This window comes from Notothenia rossii, assembly GCF_949606895.1.
Source record: "Notothenia rossii genome assembly, chromosome: 8".
Classification (NCBI taxonomy): domain Eukaryota; kingdom Metazoa; phylum Chordata; class Actinopteri; order Perciformes; family Nototheniidae; genus Notothenia; species Notothenia rossii.
The window spans coordinates 74,626,312-74,649,533 of NC_136906.1; the positions used below are offsets into that span (position 1 = coordinate 74,626,312).

The 23,222-nt window shown below is 41.9% G+C and overlaps 2 protein-coding genes across 13 annotated transcripts in view; one reads left to right on the top strand and one right to left on the bottom strand.

Moving 5' to 3' along the window:
* esr2a (estrogen receptor 2a) overlaps positions 1–7,054 on the top strand; it is a 68,800-nt gene extending 61,746 nt beyond the window's left edge. For all 3 annotated transcript variants that reach the window (XM_079645493.1, XM_079645494.1, XM_079645495.1), the window contains 4 exons: positions 911–1,049; positions 2,881–3,014; positions 3,967–4,150; positions 4,484–7,054. In XM_079645493.1, coding sequence (XP_079501619.1) covers positions 911–1,049; positions 2,881–3,014; positions 3,967–4,150; positions 4,484–4,718 — 692 coding nt within the window. In that variant the 3' untranslated portion in view covers positions 4,719–7,054. The remainder of the gene's footprint in view (positions 1–910; positions 1,050–2,880; positions 3,015–3,966; positions 4,151–4,483) is intronic.
* The window catches only part of syne2a (spectrin repeat containing, nuclear envelope 2a), a 90,296-nt gene continuing 73,896 nt past the window's right edge, over positions 6,823–23,222 (bottom strand). For 8 of the 10 annotated variants that reach the window (XM_079645486.1, XM_079645487.1, XM_079645488.1 and 5 more), the window contains 18 exons: positions 22,847–23,005; positions 21,050–21,216; positions 18,139–18,301; positions 17,555–17,745; positions 16,262–16,415; positions 15,994–16,176; positions 14,682–14,819; positions 14,372–14,563; positions 13,248–13,530; positions 12,076–12,138; positions 11,162–11,298; positions 10,788–10,914; positions 10,320–10,522; positions 10,076–10,240; positions 9,099–9,227; positions 8,814–9,017; positions 8,486–8,559; positions 6,823–8,086 (listed from right to left, as the gene is read on the bottom strand). In XM_079645486.1, the coding sequence (XP_079501612.1) occupies positions 7,876–8,086; positions 8,486–8,559; positions 8,814–9,017; positions 9,099–9,227; positions 10,076–10,240; positions 10,320–10,522; positions 10,788–10,914; positions 11,162–11,298; positions 12,076–12,138; positions 13,248–13,530; positions 14,372–14,563; positions 14,682–14,819; positions 15,994–16,176; positions 16,262–16,415; positions 17,555–17,745; positions 18,139–18,301; positions 21,050–21,216; positions 22,847–23,005 (2,943 nt within the window). In that variant the 3' untranslated portion in view covers positions 6,823–7,875. The remainder of the gene's footprint in view (positions 8,087–8,485; positions 8,560–8,813; positions 9,018–9,098; positions 9,228–10,075; positions 10,241–10,319; positions 10,523–10,787; positions 10,915–11,161; positions 11,299–12,075; positions 12,139–13,247; positions 13,531–14,371; positions 14,564–14,681; positions 14,820–15,993; positions 16,177–16,261; positions 16,416–17,554; positions 17,746–18,138; positions 18,302–21,049; positions 21,217–22,846; positions 23,006–23,222) is intronic. The other 2 variants (XM_079645485.1, XM_079645490.1) reach the window with 2 other exon arrangements.

Sequence of the window (23,222 nt, forward strand, 5' to 3'; positions counted from 1 at the left end):
TTCTGACTATTTGTTGATGTAGTTCAGCCACCTGGTATGTCCCTCTCCAAATATAATGACCATCAGAGTGAGCATTCTTAACTTATAGGCTATTGTGCCACTTCTCCCCGATTCTGAATGTGACTGTCTCAGAGAAGAGGTAGGCCTATGTCTAAAGAAATCTCATTTGCAATAGAACTGTACCAGATATTTCCATACAACTACTGGTTAGTGTTCAATAGCACCCTAGACAATTCAGTAATGTATATTTTTTAGGGATTTCTGTGTTTCTGATAAATGAGAGAAAAGTGATGGAGTCCTATGTTCCTATCACCAAAAAGTACAATTTCCGTCTAAACTAAAGCTAAGTTTACAGGACTATAATTCAGTATTTTTTTAGTTAAATAATTGTCTGACTATTTGGTGATGTAGGACAGCCACCTGGTTCGTACCTCAGCAAATCTGAAGAGGAAAAGAGAGGTCATTCTCAAGTTATGGGCTTTTTAGTCACCTTTCCCACATTCGGCCTGGTCTAATTTGGCTCTTTTTCAGGGATTGGGGTAGTTCTAAAGAACAACCAAAACATTTTTTTTTTCCCCCAAATAAAATTTGACAACAATCAATTTCATTAATGGGAGACCCTAAAGATAAGAAAAATCATTGTTGTCATTTGCTCTACCTCGGGTAGGGGTATCTCAAAATCTGAGGGCCCTTCCTGCTAGACTATAGTGGTTGTGACATGATGTGGGGCATAATACATTACATTACAATTGTGTGTGTGTGTAAATTAGTGCTGAAATGAACAATTGTTTTCCTTATAAAAATACCTGACAATTTCCCAAAGCCGAATAAAATTAAATAAACCGCAAAGAAATGTAACAGTCCTATAAATCATCAGACACAGTTAATATTTGATCCTGTGTTTCCTCAGGGTTTGTGGAGTTCGGCCTCCTGGAGCAGGTGCACCTGCTGGAGTGCTGCTGGCTGGAGGTTCTGATGATGGGGCTGATGTGGAGGTCCGTGGACCATCCAGGGAAACTCATATTCTCCCCCGACCTCAGCCTGAGCAGGTACCCCCCCCCAACACCTCACATATCTACTGCTTCATTAAAGGGACAGTGTGTCATTATTATTTTGAATATTAGGGCTCTCAATCACTTATAAAGGCACAGCAACAAACAAACAGCTGTTGATGTAGCTTGTTTGATCCAAAAAGTATCACACTGAGTAACACTGACCGCCGACCACAGAGAGGCTAGCTACCTTGATCGCACTCTTGACATAGTTAAAATAGTATATTTAATGTTATTGCTTTGGTTAAAACACAAACGGTCACTTAGGGGCTATAGAAAATGACATTTTCCTTTGCATGTGTTCCACTGAAACCATTCCTTTTAAAATCGCTCTCATTGCAGGATTTAGCCTCACACATACAAATAATAATAGATTTAATTTGTTAGCGCTTTTACAGGTGCTCAAAGACGCTTTACAGATATAGTGAAGAGAAAAGAAAAAAAAGGAACAACAAATAAATATATAGTTAAAGTTTAAGTCGTTGGTGTTAGCATAAATATTGGCCTATAAATAAGAAACGGCATGTTAAAGATAATGCCATTAGATCATTTGTCCACTAGAGACCCGTTGCCATTCAATGTATTTACCTTCTGTAATCCATTCTCTATATACTGTAGATGTTTTCATCATTAATCCGTCATTTCCACCCAATTTTATTTTAGAATAATCTGAAAAATGACTGGAAAATGTGTGTTTGTATTTCACTCTACTTTCAAAGGATGACTCCTTACATGGGAAAAGGTCTACTGGCAACGACATCATTATCCCTTGTATTGTTTTAGCTCAATGATCAACATCCTTATTGGTTTTCAACAGAAAGAACACCGTGTGCTCGGCTCTGACCTTTGGACAGTTTTGAAGCAATGATAGATCATCCACCCACAGTCTGATCTCAATCATGTTGTTAATGATGAAGGTGTAGTTTCATTTCCTCCTAATTTAGGAGAGAAAACTGACAACCCCACCACAGTGTGTCATTCAGAAACTGCAGCAGCAGCTCTGCCTTCTTATGTGCTCGCATTTAGTTTAAGGGAGATTTCTGTTGGTGCTCAGCCGCTTCTGAAGCTGCTACAAAGTGCCCTGACCTCTCTCACTGCACCACCCCAACACTTCCTTTGTGGGTTCTTCATCAACACAGCTAACCAGAGAAACGATGCAGTGCATGCTCTGTAGTCCACAGCTCAAAGGAACAAAGTATCTGTCTGTGTAGGATGCAGTAGTTAGGTAATTAACACTAGTAAGAGCTTTAAAACCACAATGTAAACTACTGTTGTAAAGTCTGGCATTAAGACATTTAGAAACATGTTAAAGTAGAGCAAACAGTAAAATATTGAAAGTGCCTGTAATGCAGAATGTTATAGTATGTTGTATCCAAACACCAAGGCTCTATCCACTGCGCCACACGCCTCCCCACTTACACTGTATTGATTCAACATCATATACAGATTTAATTGTTGTGTTTTAAAAATGCAACTCATGTTTTGTGAGTAAGATATCGTTCTCTAAGGTCACTGGTAACTAATTCAGTAAAAACGCACACTATTTGCTTTTGAAATGTGTTACAATAGAATAAATAGTGCAATAGTGCCAGTACCTTAACATTTGACTCAAATAGCGTCTAGATGTACGAAGCTTCGTTCTATGAATGGAGTCTTCTGCTCTTTGTGTAGCTTCACATTCAATCCTTCAATCACAGATGTGTCACAAAACTAATTCATCCCAGGGTAACTTGGAGTCATGCACGTTCATCTGTCTAATGTGCCTTTTAATAGTCTAAGTAAACAAGTGTCTGTCTGATAAATATCTGTCTGTGTTTGTGTTCGGCAGAGAAGAGGGGAACTGTGTGCAGGGCTTCTCAGAGATCTTTGATATGCTGATAGCTGCCACATCCAGGGTGAGAGAACTCAAGCTGCAGAGGGAGGAGTACGTCTGCCTCAAGGCCATGATCCTCCTCAACTCCAGTAAGTGTGTGTGTGTGTGTGTGTGTGTGTGTGTGTGTGTGTGTGTGTGTGTGTGTGTGTGTGTGTGTGTGTGTGTGTGTGTGTGTGTGTGTGTGTGTGTGTGTGTGTGTGTGTGTGTGTGTGTGTGTGTGTGTGTGTGTGTGTGTGTGTGTGTGTGTGTGTGTGTGTGTGTGTGTGTGTGTGTGTGTGTGTGTGTGTGTGTGTGTGTGTGTGTGTGTGTGTGTGTGTGTGTGTGTGTACACAGTTATCAGGCCTCATTTATGAGCAGTCTGTGTCCTGTCCTTGTTCTGATATGTGTGTAGGTCAGACAAAGAGATGTGTGTGTGATTTAGTACGTGGATTCACAGCGGAGTGTTTGATCGGTGTCTCAGCATTTAATCTGGTCCGAGCATGAGTCTGCACATGGTTGGCCTGGGGACGGGCTAAATAACTCACCAGTGAAGCCCCCTAATGGGAACACTGTGTGTTATTGGAGTGTCTGAGTAACAGGCTGGCAGAGTGAGGGCCGATAGGTTCAGAGTCCTCTCCACTGAGCAGAATCAACGCACAGTAATTAACGTCTGACTCATGTTCCTGTTTCCCTTTTAATTTCCTCCACCAGCGTTTTATCTCTTTTGCCCATTTGAACATTTACAGTGCTGAAAAAAATTAAATATCTCTGAGAACCAGCGTTTAAGCAATTTAACGGTTGTTAATCCTTTTCAGAGAATATAAAAACAAAATACTTTCACCAGCTGCACATCATGCTTCACTCTCTGCCACTTGTAGAAATCTCTTACATTCATTGGATTCTTTTCAAAATATAAATTATAACTAAATGAAGTTGAATTAAAGCCACAAATCATCATAAAGTTGTTGATCAGTTGAAAAACATGCAGCATTCTCCAAAGGGTTGTATTAAATGAAGCATTACCTGTTTATTAAATTAAATATGTCCGCCTCTGTGTGACAGACATGTGCCTGATCTCGTCAGAGGGCAGCGAGGAGCCTCAGAGTCGCTCCAAGCTGCTGCGGCTCCTGGACGCCGTGACGGACGCTCTGGTGTGGGCTATCGCCAAATCAGGCCTCCCATACCGCCAGCAGTACACCCGCCTGGCCCACCTGCTCATGCTGCTGTCACACGTCCGCCATGTCAGGTACAAAGACCCCATGTCAGAATGTCCTGAATGCAGGATTGATGATGTACTTGAGCTAAAATACAGATTTTCTGATAAGGTGTCCTTTTGACCAAATGTGTTTGAGGGATATGCATCTTAAAATATACAGACCTTTTCAAATATCCAAACATTTCAAATACAAAACAATTACTTTTTCCTTGATATTTTTCAACAGACTATTCAATTAGTTTTTCATGATATTACTATTCTTAGTTTTTATTAATTGTTATAAAAAATGAGTGGGAACTAATCTCGTAATCAAACCTCACGATGTTCACTTTAATTCTCTCTTCCTTCCCTCTCACCTTGCAGTAACAAAGGCATGGACCACCTCCACTGCATGAAGATGAAGAACATGGTGCCTTTGTACGACCTGCTGCTGGAGATGTTGGACGCCCACATCATGCACAGCTCCCGCCTGCCCTCTCGCCCCCAGCAGGAGCCTGGGGACCTGACAGAGGTTCCTGATCGGCCCCTGAGCTCCAGCAGCTCCCTGTCCAACACCTGGACGCCTGGCAGCACCGGGGGTGGAGGTGAACCACAATGAATTCACCGCTTTGCACATAGTTCACAAGACTGATAATTTTTTTACTGGAACATTCTGTGGAATTCACAGAGGAAACTTTGACACACGCTGCACTTATTGAAGTGAACTCAACTTTGGAGATTTCAGATATTACTCTGCAGAAAGCCTGAACTTGCTGTTTCCTTTGCCTTACTAATAATTATTATTATACATTATTCGGTCAGCAGCATTAGTTCTTGCTTACATTTGCAATTCATGCAATATGTTAATACAAAGATTCTCTCGGGCTGAGCAGCTTATTTCACATCAGATCATTTTCATATTCATCGTCCATGTTATTCTGTAGGTCCAACAGAAGAAACATTGTACCAAAAATGACTGAAGAAAACAACCGGGCCAAGAAAAACAGATAGGCTTGAGTCATATGATGATATACATGAGAACAAAATAGATAATAACTATACCTACAGCTTCTATCAAGGTTGCTGCTATTTATTGTATACCTCTTGATATATATATTGGGTTTAAAGTTTGTTATGAACATGTTTAAATACAATGATATGTCAGGTATTTAATTCACAGGAAGACAAACATTCCCATCTAGTCATTTCTATAAAAAAGTTTTTGGGATTGAGATTAATATCATTTTCCACCTAAAGGAACTGTTTAACATTTTTGATAAATGCGTTTTTTAGCTCGCTTGTCAAGATTTAAGATTGATCCAACTTTCAGAATGAAAACGTAGCTGGAACTGTTTAGTTTAGCTTAGCATAAAGACTAGAAACAGCTAGCTAGCTAGCTATCAGCAACTCTAAAACTCACTACTTAATATTTAAAATATATCTTTCTTATTGAATCTGTACAAATACAAACAAACAATGGGACACATTTATTATTTCTACAGATTAATACAATGTTTGTTTTATAGTTGCTGTTAAAAACGTGTTATGCTAAGCTAAATGGCTAGTAGCTGTAGCATAATTAGCATACAATCTTCTCATCTGACTCTTGGCCACAAAAGGCAAACAAGTGTATTGTATTTCCTGAAATGTCAAACTATACCTGTTTTACAAAGTCACATAAACCTTGAGAAAAGACAATATATTTATATTGTTAGCATTTAACAACTATAGCTCCTGTATTTCGACAGAATGCCTGTTGTTCATAGCGGTTCTAGCCAAAGACAAACAGTCGTCTTGTTGAACATTTTAAGTATTTTTTTTTACAATTCAGTATAATAGGATTTACCCAATAAGCTTAGAAAATAGACTGAACCTTTAGTAAAGCCACTAAAAGACATTGAAAAGAAGATTTTGTTTGTAACAAGTAGATCGCCACTAGAGGGCGCTGTACAGCACACTCTGCAGATGACTCAACATGTCCGCGCACAGTCTGCTCATCACAGACTTTCCCCCTCTTGTTTTCTGAGAAGAAGATCACTACTATTGCTCTTAAGACAATTGCACTTCTCAATTTTTGCTTGAAGAGAGTTATTTTTATATTTTAGACCTCTCTGTTGTATACATTGTGAGCACAATCATGATTAAACCACCAGGATCACTGAGTGCGTTATATGTAAATATGTAGACTTTTAAACCTCCTCCCATGAACCTCTGTACTCGTTCAGTCCTGTGTCTTTTCTTCTGGTCACAATCTATCACACACTGTATTTTCAATGTGTACATGACTACATGTACTTGGATTGTAAGTATTTTCTTTACTAAACAAATTCATGATGTGATGATTTTTAAAGTGCTGAACGCTATTAAAGCTAGTAAGTGAACCTACAGATTTTTTTTCATGAATTTAAACCCTTAGCCTACAAGTGCTCTTACCTCTGAGTAGAATGTTTTATTAATATACAAATATTCCCATTACCTACAACTTCACATGAAATGTTTTCTTTTAATATTGAACTGTTTCATTTATTGGAAATATTAGTAAAAGGTAAGTTCCCCCCTTTAAACACCTTGGCTTTGCACTGGTGATTAGATTTATTTTGTGTATTTCTTGTTCCGAATTCACTTTTTTTAAGGCCTCTTCACTGACCACAACATCCTCTCTCTTTCAAGAACAAATGTATATCTGTTAATCCTCAATGCCAAACAAAATACTTCAGACAGGGTTAAGACAATCAGTGTTTACTACCAGAAGATTAGGATGAATCCACCGTTTGATGTTATAAATAAGCATTATCACATTCTGTACATACACATCATCCTGATAAATCTACAGTGTTTCAGCAGTGCTCACAATCTACTCAAATAGCATCTAAAAAAATATACAATTGTGTGTGTGTGTGTATAAAACTGCCATCATTTTGTACGGTTGGCTTTATAAAGATAACATTCAAATAGTATTGTGCCTTTTCTTGTAAAATAAACCCCACATTTTTTTAAAAAGAGTTCAGTCTGGAGGTGTGTGGTGCAGTGGGTTGTGCGTTGGTGTTGGGGATCAGGGGAGCACAGGTTCAAACCCCACTGCAATCAGCATGTCGTTGTGTCCCTGAGACACTTCAACCCAAAGTGCTCCTGTGGGGATTGCGTGACATGTAATATCTGACATAAAAAAGATCAAGCATGCTTTTGTTTTAGGGGAACACGAAATGTCAGCAGTTCATAAAATAACATGTAAATGACAGATATTGTACACGTGAAATAAAAATCTTGAAAAGGCCAAGCAGGGACTTGTTTAGTGCAAGTCCACTGATAAGTCTGTGTTTGGAAGCAAGTACAAATATATTATCATTGATTTCCTCCTCTCATTTTTGTCCAATGAACTCAATGGAATATATTTAATATTTAAACTATCTCACCAGTAACTCATATTTCTATGCTGTTACTGTACGCCCTCTTTGTTGTCTCTGCTACACTATGCGTCTACTGTGTCTCTTCTTAAGAGGAGATGAGGCTGCAGTAGTGTAGAGACGTTGCATTATTAAACTAGAATATCTGCATTTTTGTTCAAAGCTGGTGTTTTTCCTGATTTAAAATGCAGTCAAATGCACGGTTTTGTTTATAAAATAAATACAATCTGTTCTAAGATCAAATCTTCAAGAATAGAAATACATTTTAGTTTTAGAAGACTATCACTTCTTTACATTATTTGTACACGTTTGTTCAGGGGTTTCAGTGTGACAGAAAGGTGGCTTGTGTTTCTCAGTTGGTCCTCAGGGTTGTTAGGTGGGGGGGGGGCCGTTGGTGTATTTTAACATGGGGTAGAAGGACCGGGCGAAGTTATTGGCGGTGGTGCAGCCGGGCTCGCTCTCCGACCACGGGATGACACAGGGGAGTAGCAGGAGGAAGAGGAAGAGGAGGTGCAGGGGGAAGGCAGCGCGGAGGACTCTGTAGAAGAAGGAGGAGCGGGGGGGAGACAAGTCCCTCCTCTCTCTGCAACATCAAACACAGGAATAAAGGTCAGGATGACGATTTAGTGACAAAGACATTCAAATCAAGAGAGACTGCCAACACTAAATGAACTGCAAGTCATCCACAGTTCACAGCATTGACTGAAAACACTGATTCATACCCGTTTACACACCGTGCCCTTTCAATGCTTGGTTTTCTGTAACTTAATTTCTGTTATTTAGTGCAACTAATGGATTGCTGTGATTCACCTTGAGGAGATTTCTTTGTTTGATTCGTCGTTTCCACTGAATCTATACAAGGTGGTTTTATTCCTGGAATCTTTCCTGTTCAGTAAAGCCTTCCTGACCTGCCGTTTCTACTTGTTTGGGCCATTGATAAATGTCTAGTGTTAAAATGTTACATTTAGTTTTTCCTGCATACCTTTTAGGAGAGGAACCTTTCTTTGGATCTGCAGAGGCGCTTTGTCCCTGGACTTCTGATGCAGATCCACAACTCTGAAGAGACAAAGAAATGTTATTGTTTCACAATCTCTCATGACAACATGTCCAAAAACAACGTACAATTTATCTGACATACAGTACTAAGTTGACAGCTGACTTTTGCTTCTTTTCTTAAGATATATTCGACCTATAATACTCGGGCTTAAAACTCTTATGACAGATACTTGGCTTTTTTAGTGCTACTAGCTTTTAAATATATAAGGTCTATACATTAGTTTGACGTGAGTACGATATTTGTAAGCTCTCACCAGCTGTGGCGGCAGGGTGCTGAGGTCCTGCTTCACCTGCCTCAGCAGCAGCTTCAGTTTGCTCCCCGTCACGTGGAGCTTCTCCTGGGCCTCTCTGCTCTCCTCCTCCTCTTCCTCCGCCCCGTCCTCCGGCTGCAGCTGCGCCCACAGCGCCTGCAGCTCCACCTGCTGCGCCTGCCTGGCCTGCAGCTCCGCCTGCAGAGCCTGCACCACAAACATTACACAGGGTGACGGGGCAGAACAGCAGGAGAATGAATACACAACAAAGCATGGTGGTGTGCTTACTGTGAGTGTGTTGCGGTGTTGTTGCAGCGCTGCCACAGGTGTGTGTGGGTCTCTGATGTCCACTGCGTAGCGCCGGCTCTCTGCGTGGGCCAGCCACAGCAGCAGGGAGTGGAGGCGCTCATGGAACTCCTGCAGGGAGAAGACAGTGACGGAAACATATTAGATGTTCTACTTAAATAATTGTACCAATTCTACAGGGAAAAAATACTCGAGTAAACATACAGTATTAGAATCAAAATATACTTGATGTAGCGGCCAAAATCATATAGAAATAAAACAGACAATTAACTTAAAAATAATACAGCCGCTGAGGCACTAGTTAGCAGATCTTACGCAGGGCAATGATCCAGGTCCAGACAAGATTCTCCGTTGTACATTTATTATGATCCAATATCATTGACAATGAACAGGTTTCCTATGGTTTGTTCCTTAAGCCTTTCCTATGGCTTTCCTTTCCTGTGGTTGGAAAACCCTGTGGCTCGAAACACCCTGTGAAAAACCGTTTGCCTACTAGTGCTCTGGCTTCCACTTCCACCTGTCTCCAATATATACAATTACACCAGGTGCTCTAATCACCCAGTGCCCAAAACATGCCTTCAAAATAAAAGCATAGAAACGACTTTAACCTATGAGACTAACTAAGAATACATTTACAATAAACACTATAAAACAGCAAGAAAATAAATGTTAAACTAGTAAATAATATAAAGAGATATATAGCTCCAACACTTGACATACCAAAAGTAAAAGTACTTATGCAGAATGGCTCATTTCAAAATGTTATCTCATTATTGATGCAGTTGTGTGTGCATGGCTTTAATGTTGCAGCTGGTCAAGGTGGATCTGTAATTACTTTATATACTGATGGGTAGCTCAATCTAAAAAAATCTGGATTAATTAGATTTCTTTTATTGATTAAAATCTTCAAAGAAACTAAAGCCTAAAGTAGTAATGGTGTATTTAGACTTTCTCCTGACCTGGCAGCGCATCAGCGTGCCCCTCAGGCTGCTGTCCCACAGCTGGAGGCTGGAACAGGCTCTGCTCCACCCTCGGTTCATAGCAGCCGCTCTCTGCAGCTCCGGAGCCCGCAGGTTCACTGACAGCATGACGGACTTGTAGCGGGTAAACATCTTCTGCATCTCCTGCGGCAGAACAGACATGAGTATAAGCAACAGCTGAATGCTGATCATCAGATCTGTTGGATTAGGTCTTTCATTTCACCTTTAGTTCTTTGGCTCTGGCTGCCATGTCCTCGATACTGGCTGCTGGGTCGGACTGCTGGAGGCGCTCCAGCTCCGGGGTGACCTTTTCCAACCAGGAAGTGATGTCATCGAGGTCAGATGAGAGATTTTGGGGCTCCTGAGGGTCGGCGTGCAGGTCGCTCCTGGACTGAGCCTGGATCAGCTCCCAGCGCTCAATCACACCTGAGAGCACGGACATTAGTGTTTTTGTTTAAAGGTGTATTTATATCATCACTGCTTAGCAACTCATTGCATTAATATCCACTTTAAACTGTTCCTTTAAAGCTGAAATCAGAAACTCTAAAACTAAAACTACAGGTGCATCTCTCCTAAGAGACGTCTTTTCCCCTTGTTATGCAGGAAAAACGTGTTTAACACTCAACTAACCATACTGCTATGTTTTGCACCTTAAACGACACAGTGAGCATGGACTCTCCGAGCGTCTCACCTGACTGTTTGTCTGAAGCTTTCAGTCCCGTCAGCCCGAGCTCCTCCGGACGCTCCTCATCATCCAGGATCAGAGAAACTCTTTTAATGTCCTCGATGCTGCCGCTGCACTGAGACATGAGATGCAGCTATATATACACACACACACACACACACACACACACACATACACACACACATACACACACACATACACATACACACACACACACACACACACACACACACACATACACACACACACACACACACACACACACACACACACACACACACACACACACAGTAAGTGTTTAGAGCTGGAGCTGCAAACGGTTTGAAGCATCTACTCATAATTCTCAGTTATTGTTTTGTTAACTGGTTTACTGAACGTACATAGCCCTGCTTCCGAGGGGTGCTGGTGAGGGTGGGGGGGGCCTCAGTGTGGCCCTCAGAGTCCAGCTGCAGGGACTGTGTTTCTGCGTCTTCCTGGGACCGCCATCTTGGAGACTCAAGTGCGTCCATGCTTGAGACTGAAAAAACAAGCAAAGAAAAGTCAAACCAAAGACAATCCAGTATTACTCCATACCCAAAACATGCACGTGATAAGTACTTCCAAGTTACAACACTTTATGATTTAACAATTGTGAAGTCCAAAGCCAAGAAAATATGCAACCCAAGTTTGAATCAACCGCCACCAGGAAATGCACAGCTTGGTATCTGTGTGGTAGCTTTGACTTTGACATGTTTGAGCAGGTTTAACATGCTTCACGTTGATACCTTAGTAATCTGAGGATTTTAACCTGTTTAAAGAAACATGACATTCAATGGTCAATGCAACGATTTTGAGGATCAAGGGTCATTTAGAGTTTTATAAATGTCTAAAAATGAGTGAAGTAGAGGAACATAAAGGCGGTGAAACAAAGTGAGGAAGGTCAAAGGGAGGAAGATTAAAGACAGGATGCTGGGGGAGGATGAAAGGTCATGAATGAAGGCGCTGAAATTAACACGACAAAACAGATTGGACCGGTAAATGAAAGAAAGGCTGTCGGGGTAAAGACATGGACATTCTGTATTTCTCCCCAAAATGAAAGATATACAGTTTATTGACTTTAACACAAGTTTGAAAAATACATCTTAAACATTAATGTGTGAGAGAAATAAGGTAGAAAGTGTTGGCGTTGGAAGTGAAGGATGTTCCAAACCACAGCTACAGGAAATAAAGTGTCAGCGACAGCAGCATGACAGACGTATGGAAACAGCCGTGAGTGGATTTATTAAGCAGAAGGTGAAGATCTCCTGATGCCTACCCAGAGAGGAGGCTCGCTGGGCCTCTGGGGCCTCGAAAAACTCCTCCTGACTCTCAGTCACCTCTGGGGGAGAGAGGGGGCAGACCAGAGCTGTCGGGATGGGTTTGATTGTTTGATTGTGTGTGAAATTGATGTCATATTTTGTCTTTTTTCACTTTTTAGAAATCCCATTTCATCTAAAGTCTAGCAGAGGGTGTTAAACTCAAGGTCCGGGGGCCAAATCCGGCCCGCGACTTCATTTCATGCGGCCCCACAAGAGCTTGCAAAGAATATAATATGTTTATTATACGGGTACATGCCAATTTACAGAAGCACGTTGCCCATAAACTACATGTCCCACAATGCATCTCAAATTTGACTTTTTTTCTCTGAATTTGACTTTTCTTTTAAAATCATTTTGTGACATTCTCACTGAAAGAGACTTGCAATTATTTGCCCTAGACTTCTGCTTTCAGACGTAGTTAATTATGAAGTTAGGCAATAATGTAATATAATACATCATTTGATATATATTAAATATTTATAGATGTATTTTTATATAGTCTTTAAGTTACAACCGGCCCTTTGAGTGCAACCATAATGCTGATGTGGCTCAATGTGAAATTGAGTTTGACCCCCCTGCAGATTCATTTTGTCAACCAGCAGAACGAAAGTAACAAGTAGCTTTTCCAGTAACCAGAAATATCTTAAAGGACTCAAACGCATTCCTTCTCTCCGTCTTTCTGCTGTTTTTCGGGTGGCCGTTTAACTTTTGTTCTCCTCTACAACCGCTCAGACATTACAGTCATTTAAGGAGGGGATTCTTAAAGTGGGATCTGCGAGATAAAGATATTTTGGCCATTACTCCCAGCCATGTTAACTTTGCAATAGAAACTCTGATATATGATTGTGAAAACTCATGTCAACCTGTCATGAATAAGGCACTTCACTAGTTCCAGATGCTGACAAGGAACATTTTATTGCAGTAGAGGGTCCCTGGAAAATGTGGAAACCCGTGACCTAATGGATAATGTTGTGATGTGGTCTGCTAGACGAAGCTAAAGATGGCATTCCAGTTTCATTACCTTGTTACATTTAAAACAGTCCGTTCACTCAACGCATAAAAGAAAGAAAAGGAATTGGTAAATAGTGTATGTTCTTGTCCATAAATCTCTGTGTTTCTATAACCCTACCTGACAGTGCGCTGAAGTAAGTTCTGTCGTCCTCATGTTCTTCCTCCTCCTCGTCCTCCTCATGCGACGACCCCCCCACGTCTCCGGTGTGGTCCCACTCCAGCGGCAGCGAGTCCACGCTCACCGGGGTCTCCCGCCCCGAGCGCTCCAGCGGACACGCCAGCAGGTGGGTGGGCGTTGCTGGGAGGCTTCCTTGGCTCCGCCCCAACCTCGGGCGGCCAATCAGCTCCAGGCTGGACTCCAGATAGAAGGTGCTTCTAGAGAGCTCCGGTTCTTCTTTTATCTAAAATTAATCAGGTATGAATTGGTACACAATGTACTACATCGGTTAAAGAATAGAACAATTGCGATGTTAAAGGGCACCTATTATGCTAAATCCACTTCTTCATGTCTCTTCTACATCAACATGTGTCCCCTCTTCTTCATGTCTCTTCTACATCAACATGTGTCCCCTCTTCTTCATGTCTCTTCTACATCAACATGTGTCCCCTCTGTGGAAAGAGACTCTGAAAGTTTCAGGAACAAAGATTCTCTCTCTTTTTGTCCTGATCCATTTCTATAAAAACCTGTCTGAAAATGAGCTGATCAGATTTTGGCCACTTTATGATGTCATAACGATGTTTTGGCTTGTGTAACCATTAGCCAATCAGCAACCAAGGTAACCCCCCCCCCCCCCCCCTTATCACCTGAATCTCCCCTCCTAGAGCACCATTGAGTTCTTTGTAACCAAATCTCTCTCAGAGGGGCGTGGGGAGGGGCTCCTTATTTTCATCTAAAGTAACAGACAGAGAATCAGCACTTTGGAAACAGGGCTGAAACAGAGGGGATTATGGGTAATGCTGCAATGATCTGTTTGGTGTTTGGAGCCAAACACTTCAGAGACATGTTTTGTATATATCTGAGACCTGTAATATATTGATGAAAAACAGTATAATAGGGGACCTTTAATATCTGCATAAATTGAGTTATGAATGGAAGTTGTTTGTGTGTGTGTGTGTGTGTGTGTGTGTGTGTGTGTGTGTGTGTGTGTGTGTGTGTGTGTGTGTGTGTGTGTGTGTGTGTGTGTGTGTGTGTGTGTGTGTGTGTGTGTGTGTGTGTGTGTGTGTGTGTGTGTGTCAGCTCACCGGGGGCTGGCTGAGGCGTTGGTGGAAGCGCACCAATCTGCTGAAAACCTCCTGGCAGTACGAGTGCAGCTCCTCCAGCTCCTCCTCTATCAGAGCTGCGTCCTGCGGGCAGCTCTTCTGGATCAGACCCTCCCCGAACACGATCAGGCCGTCGATGCGCTCGGTGTTCAGCGTGATCTCCTTCTGGAAACTCTGCAGGAAGGAGGGTTACATTAGGTTAGGGTTGGATGAATTAAGAACCAATACACATATGTTAATTGTAATAAAGCTCTATTTAACACGTGTCTCTATAGATCTGTTGTGTCCTTACGTTGAGCTGTTGGATCTTGTGGTGGACGTCGCTCTCTGAAAAGTGTTCGACGTTGGTGAGCTGCAGGTCGAGCTCCGTCAGCCAAACCAGCATGCTCTCCCTGGTGCCTTCGAACTCCTCCCTCTGACCCGTGAAGTGCTGAGAGCAAGGTACACACATTATGAATAATAGGGCAGAAAGGAACAAGAAGTATACTAAAGAACAGTTTGTTACACCAGGCTGTCAGGAGGCTGAACTCCCCCCCCTCTCCCCCCTCTCCCCACTGGACTATAACTCCCCACACACTCACACTCAAATCCAGCACCAGACACTTTATGTGCTGCTATGGACAGTCTTGCACTAATGTACATTCCCAAAGATATTGAAGTGACTGTTATTTGGTATATATGGTAGGGCTGTCCCGTATACCATTTTTCGGGCTCCGGATATTTGGTAGTAATCAGCAGCGAATATTCCAATATTTGGCCCGCGCGCCCGGGGGGGGGGGGCGTAGTAATCAGTAGCAAACCGCTTCAACACGTTTATTTCGGTTTATTCACCGCATTCATTTTGTTATTCTACAGTAGGCCTATTGTTGTTTTATAGTTATTTGTTAATGTAATTAACCCAATTTGTGTTCTTTGAAATTGAAAAGGATATCGCATTGTGTTTGTTACTTTCGTTGCAGTTGTGTCTTAAGTGTAATTTGGCTTGGCTTCCTATTTTGTATGGACACATTTTTTTTTTGTATTTTGAAGGAGTTAGCGCTGTTGACAGGAAGTTGTTGTTGCTATGGAAACAACGTGACAGAGATTAACGGAGAAAAAGTTATATTTACATATAAAGACGGAGAAAGTAAACAATAACGTTTATGGTTAAGTGTTAGCACCCCCTGGAGAGGCACAAGCTCTTACGTTGATATTGGAGTTTTCAATAAATTCAATTCTTTTAAAAAAACGAAAAAACCAAATAACGCAATTGAAACCCGAATAGTACTCCAACGAGCGAATATTCGGATATTCGGGTACAGCCCTAATATATGGATTGTTGTGTTGTTCTTAATGTGTGCATATGTATAAATGTGTCTGTTGATTGTGTATATATAGGATATACATATTTTATACATATTTTTATATATATCTGTGTTTTTGTATTCGGGATTGTGGGAAACGGTATTTCGGTCTCTCTATCTGTCCACACAAACTGAAAGATTGCCAATAATATTGACTCTGACTTTTTGACTATATTGCTCTGATCTTTGGGGAATCAATATATTTCATAGCTAATAGTTGACCAATGATGGGGATGCCCCGCCCTCTGCCCCTGTCTCTACCCTCAGTCTGCGGAGGATGGCGGCCACTCTGCGGTGCAGCGTGTCCCAGCGCTGGTTCCCCTCGTGGACCATAGCTTTGAGCTGGCTGGCTCGGTCGGTGCGGTTCTCCCGGGCCAGGCGGCGGTACTGATTATTGACCAGCTCCAGATGTGTGAGCCGCTCATGAACCTGCCTCTGGAAACCCTACAGAAGACCAGTGGAAGAGGGATGAACAATGATGTCGAACAGACAAGCAAAGTGTGATCCGTCTGTTGACATCACAACTGACCTCGAACTTCTTGAGCTCCTCCTTGGCGACCGTGTAAAGGACGTCTGCAGAGTTGGGGTTGGCAGCGGTGCGCTCGGCCATCTTCAGCCAATCCTCAAACCGAGAGTAGTCATCGAGGAATTTACACCAGAGTCTCCACGTCTCCTCGATCCTACTAGGACACATCGTGCTGTGGTTAGAGTTATTCTACGACACAGTGATGAAGCCTTTTCTAACCAATACATGGATGTTTAACATGTGAGTCATGCTTTCATCTTAAAACAGAGCCATTAATCATCTTCTGCAATCATCTGAGTTTTGCAGTGTTTCCCATACATTGATTTATTGGTGGCGGGCCGCCACAATTAAATATCGTCCAACACAAATGGATCTCATTAAAAAAAGAAAAAAATATATTTTTTAATTTTTTTTTGTAGTCTAATGGATAGTGAGGTGGGCTGATGATCGGAAGGTTGCGAGTTCAAATCCTGCCTGGAACACCACTACTAGTGTGCCCTTGAGTAAGGCACTTAGCCCTCGGTTACTCCAGGGAGAATGTCCCTGTGATTGATCATTGTAAGTCGTTTTGGAATAAGGCGTCTGCGAAATGCCTGAATTGTAAATGATATTTTTGGGAGAATAAACCCCACAGATCCTCAACTCTGGTGTGTTTCACTCATTAACAACGCAACACAGAGCAACAAGAACGTTGTCTACAGTAGCCATGAACTCGCATGTATTATCTTATTTGAGGGGGGCGGGGGTGAATGCATGGACCACCCGAATAGGTTAAGGGGCCTTTGGCTTTTCTTCCCGGGGTCGGGGGTGCGGTGCGGTGCCCCCACAAATAGAATCAAATTCTGTGGCAAACACTGTTTAGTCTTAAGGATTTGAATTAAGACTCACTGTTTTAATAATACAAAAAATACTAAATCGACAGGTTTCTTGCCTGCAGAAGGACTGCTGTACAAACCTCAGAGGATAGTCTATGTGTTACTCAGTTGAAGCCATTTCATGTAAATGTATAACAATCATACAAAAAATAACATTACATGTACATATCACTAGTTATCGTGTAACATCTTCAAAACAAGTTTGCATGTACTGTAAGAAGTGCGAGGACTCCCTACAGTGTGTTTGTGTGTGTGTGTGTGTGTGTGTGTGTGTGTGTGTGTGTGTGTGTGTGTGTGTGTGTGTGTGTGTGTGTGTGTGTGTGTGTGTGTGTGTGTGTGTGTGTGTGTGTGTGTGTGTGTGTGTGTGTGTGTGTGTGTGTGTGTGTGTGTGTGTGTGTGTGTGTGTGTGTGCAGCTCCTACCTGAGCCTCCGGTCCAGGGCCATGGAGCAGACGGCCCTCCAGCGCTGGTCCAGGCTGTGACTGGTCTCCTGCAGGGAGTCGCTCACCGCCTCGTTGCCCCCGGCAGCGTCCTCGTCCCGCAGCAGAACGTCACACAGACTGAGCACCGACGCTACGCCCTCCGTGTGCTGCTCGATGTCCCGCTGCAGCTCCTGCACACACACATGCGAGGGCATGAGGACAGACATCAGGGCATGCCAGGGAAACCATGTGGTGAACATCAGCTCACAGACATACAGATGAAGGGCTGCATGAGACCACCCACTCCCAAAATTAAACAAAGGACAGATATGAATTATTTATCATAAAGAGAGACAAAGAGTTAGTGGGAGTGACAGTGAGTAGAAAAACTACTGTGTGAGTAGAATATTAAGTTGAAATGTAACAATATAAACAATAATGTAAAGACAAAGAAACAACAGGAATAATAACACAAACAATTAAACAGAAAGCTTGAGTTCTCTTCTCGAATGAAAATAAAATATAACAATTAAAACGTGTGTGTGTGTGTGTGTGTGTGTGTGTGTGTGTGTGTGTGTGTGTACCTGCTCCTCGGCCAGCTTCCTCTGGATCTCCTGGTGGTGGCACACGCTGTAGGTGACGGGGCGGGACAGATCGGCCTCGATGCGGCAGAGCCAGGATCGGAGGTTACTCATGTTCTTATCCAGCTGCTGCACCGCCGCCAGAGTCTCCTTCAGCTTCTTCACCCTAAACACACACGATATACACACACACAATGCTTAAAAAAGGTAGCACCCACATGTCCTATTTAGTAACCATTTAGCACACATTGGGACAACATTTTGCAACAAAGCTAGTAGCTAAATCAGACCATCTCCTCTCTACTGAATATATGAGATTAATGTTCGTGTGTACATAACCATGACCAAATACATATAAAGAAAGAAATTACAGGAAAGACCAAAATGACCAAAGAAAGGATATCAAGAAAGACAACAATTAAAACAAACAAACAATTTAAGAAAGGAGTACAAAGGTACAAATACAGAAAATAAGAAACAAACAGAGAAATATCAAAAGAAAGACCAACTTCCAATATCCTACAAATGTCCCAGGTATCCTGCAATAGCACTTCTAAAGTTACCATGGAGACTGGCCACACACACACACACACACACACACACACACACACACACACACACACACACACACACACACACACACACACACACACACACACACACACACACACACACACACACACACACACACACACACACACACACACACACACACACACACACTGCGCCACACTGACGGGTGTCATAGCAACGCCTGGGACAATGCGAGCCCTCTGAAAGCCTGAAGTGTGCCCGTTTTGGGAGTTTGAGTTCATTTCCCTTTCTGATCCTTCCTCTGCTGTCGGGGTCCAGCAGGGAGACGCTCTCCAGCTAAATAATAAGCTGAGGGGCAAACTGAAGTGTGTATGAAAGGGTCTCAACAGGTGCCGGACGTTGGGGCGACTATAGAAAAGTGTTTGCATTCAAGAGAGCCATTTCAGATCTCTTATTATCAGGTTTATACCCTCAAAGACAAGATATGTTTCATTTCTTCAGGTGGTAATTAGGATTCATTCCAAGTACAGTCACATATAGGGATTTGTTGATGGTTTATGAAATTGCAGTTTGTGTCTAACGACCATGCACCATAAATGTGGCACTTAAAATCCTTGTCATCTAAATTGTCTCCGTCCCTCTTTCTCTGCCTCTCTACCTCGTGACAGCCTAACAAAGCCAGGGGCCTGAACAAAGACACAAAACCCGGTGAGGGGTCCCCGCTGAGGAGAAAAGGACACGGGGAGAATGGACGGAGAGAAGCAGAACGAGCTGAGGATAAGTGAGGATATATGGATGGAGATACAAAGTGCAGCTGACCACAGGAGGGCTCAGAGTTACTCTAAACTGTTGTCCCGTTAATGTGCGTGTGCTTCTTCAGTGTTTGGTTCATCTATCATTTGACTTTTACAAACATTATTACACTCACTACTTTATTACTTAATTTCATCTAGTTAGACGTTGCTAGCTGCCGATTCTAAAGCATTAAGACTCAAAAGATTGCTGTTAGCAGGGAAATGTTATAGCAGCAGAGCCCAGCTTTAAATGCATGAGTGGACATTAGAAAGGGCATTTACAAAACCAAGACAACAGCAAATGTTATTCATGAATTATAATTATTTGTGTCACCCTGGAAAACCTGGGTTGACCCTGTGCTGCACCGTAGGACAGGTTATATTTGATCAAATAGTAACAATCACCACTTCAAATTGTATTTTTCAGTCAAATTGAGAACTCACTTGATGGTGTTTGACACTGAATACAAAATGATATATATATATATCAAGAATTCACAGCTGCCTGCATGGGATCAAGCCCCCTGAAATCTGGAGGGGAGCTCATTTTAAGGATCAGCGATTAATGCATGCCGACAGACCCCCCCCCATACTAACCCCCCTCCCTCATGTCATCCCACTAAGAAAAGCGGGGGAGATTGTTGGACACGGGTTAACATATGGTACTGTCTGAGACATAAGCACAGCTTTTATTTATTTCATGGTGGGGGGGGGGGGGTAGTTTGGATATGTATGTGTGTATCTGCAGCGCTTCCTCTGGACCCTCCATCTGTCTGAGGGGACAGCTCCTCATCAGAGGCTTAAGCTACAGTCTGTACATTAGAAACCATGTATTGCTGACAGCTGCAGAGCCCTAATGCAACAGCAGGTGGGTGGATGTACATTAGAGCTACTGTTTAATTAAAAGGCTTCCATTTAAAGCCTTACAGTGTATAACGATGCTCTTAGTGTAGAGTGTCTTGCAGTAAAACGTGCTTGTGCATAAGGATAATTGTGAGGCGGTACTTCCACACACACCTACACATATTTTAGATTGTAAAAAAACCTTGAAGTCCAATATTAAATGTGTTTGGGTGTTCTGTAGAGCTGCATAATTCACTTTAATTGTATGAACATTGCAATATGGACTAGTACAATATCCAAAATGCAATATTTGGGCAAAATATTAAAATATCATCTGAATGTAATGAAATGTAGGTATTGTGGCGCTCCAAAGATATCCTGTCCTACAAGTGGTATCCCACATACTTAATATAAATAAGATCCTGGTAAAAAAAATGCAATAATATCAATAAAGTATGATATATCAGTCATTATCATCACAATGTGTTATTTTTCCTAAACCGTACAGTCCTAGTGTTTAAACTGACACACACACACACACACACACACACACACACACACACACACACACACACACACACACACACACACACACACACACACACACACACACACACACACACACACACACACACACACACACACACACACACACACACACACACACACACACACACACACACACACACACACACACACACACACCTCTGCTGACAGCCTCTCTGCAGCTGTCTGGGTCTCACCTGGCCTCGATGTCGTGGAAGAGGTTGTGCCAGCGCTGGTTGACCTCCTGCAGCGAGCCGTGGACCTGCGTCTGCTTGGCCTCGTCGCTGGCTGACAGCAGCTGCTCCCCCAGCTGCTTCAGGTGGCTTTTATTCTCACTGAACAGGTTGATCTCCTCCATGCAGTCCTGTGGAAATGTGACATGATAAAGTATTGTGCTTCATAACATGTACTCAAAGAAAAAACCTCACAAAGAATATATATATCTAATGCATACCGGAACTTAATGGACTCTTGTTTGTATTGGCGTGTCATAAGTAAGGCATTATTATTAACTCCCTGTATACCATGGATATACTGTATATCTCAGCCTGAGTAGAAAACATTACTTTGCAATGAAGCAAATCATTTGATCTGTGATCTCTTTATAGCAAACATCATCAGAAGTAAAGACCTTCAATTTGACCTGCTCTATTCAATGACAGCTTTAAATCAGCAGTTAAAGGAAGGAAAAGCTTTAAAGTGTCAATAACACACTTCTTCTGTCAAGTGTCCCATTCATTCATCCTGCTCAACACCTGCTCTCGTGCCCTGGAGCAGTGTGTTGTCACCAGGAAGTGCCATCCATCACTACCCAAATCATTGAAAAGTGACCCTCAAGTGCCACCAATTTTCTCATCTCATCCAACAGCCCTAAACAAAACAGTGCAATGTTCAACCCAATTATTATCTAGTTGAGTAAATGAGCATGCACACATGAGATGACACAGGAAGGTACAAAAGGCTTTCAGTCACTGAAAGGACAACTGTTGTGTGAGAACAAAGGCCAGCGCAGTCTTTCCATTCCAGGCCACCATCTGCTGTAAGAGCATCATTCATGTATGGATGTTAACCTAAACAAGAGGTAAACAAGCCCTGCATCGTGGGAATTACAGTAAGTGTTGGAAATAAGGTCAAGTAGAATCCCGTGTAAAGTTTTAAAATGTGCACATAGGAGGATGCAAATTAGGTAAAACATGGCATTCACATTTCAAGTAAGGGAACTCCTTTAACTTTCCACTTTATCCAAAATAATTAAAAGATACCAGTCACTCTAACCCAGGGGTGTCAAACTCAATTTCATCGCGGGCCACATTAACATTATGGTTGCATTCAAAGGGCCGGTTGTAACTTTAAGACTATATAAAAATACATACAGTATATAAATATTTAATATATATAAAATAGCGTATTATATTATATTATTGCCTCTGCATTTGATTATTTTCTTAACAACTTCATAATTAACTACGTCTGAAAGAAGAAGTCTAGGGCAAATATTTGCAAGTGTTTTCTGTGAGAATTTCACAAAATGATTTAAAAAGAAAAGCCAAAAAGTGACATTTTGAAAAAAAAGTTACATTCTGAGAAAAATGCAAATACTAAGAAAAAAAGGCATATTTTGAAGAAAAAAAGTTAAATTCTGAGAAAAAAGTCAAATTTGAGATGCATTGTGGGACATGTAGTTGATGGGCAACGTGCTGTAAATCGGCATGTAACCGTATAATAAAGATATTATATTCTTTGCAAGCTCTTGTGGGGCCACAGAAAATGAAGTCAGGGGCCGGATTTGGCCCGCGGGCCTTGGGTTTGACACCCCTGCTCTAACCAATGTTAAGTCCTGATTTAGTGTTGTGTTGATTGTTTATTGAAAAAGAGTCATCTTATAAGGGTCTCTGACACAAAATACTTTCTGCTTGATCTTTGAAAATGTTTCAAAACGCCTGTTCTTCCATGTGTATGTCTGTGAAGAAATTACAACTCATTAGTTTTTGTACCTTCTTCAGTTTTTCCACCATTTCCTCGATGCTCAGATCTCCGCTGTGGCACACCTTGTTCTCCATCTGAGTCAGCCAATCACAGAACTCCTTGTTCTTGTCGTTGAAGATGGTCCAGGCATTGAGGCGGTCTGCGATTTCCTGTCTGCGCAAAGATACCTGGGAAGAGTCAGAAGTGGCATTTAGAGTCATTTTCATTTTTTTATGATTTGACTTTACCAACACAGGGGTATTTAACAACTATTATATGTCTGGCAGGAGATCTAAGACTGAAAGTCAAAGTCACACATTGTGCATTTGATTCTAAAATTATACATGGCCGATAAAACTATGGGTTATATATTTGTACTACCAACTTTAAGTGTAGTTCAGGGAG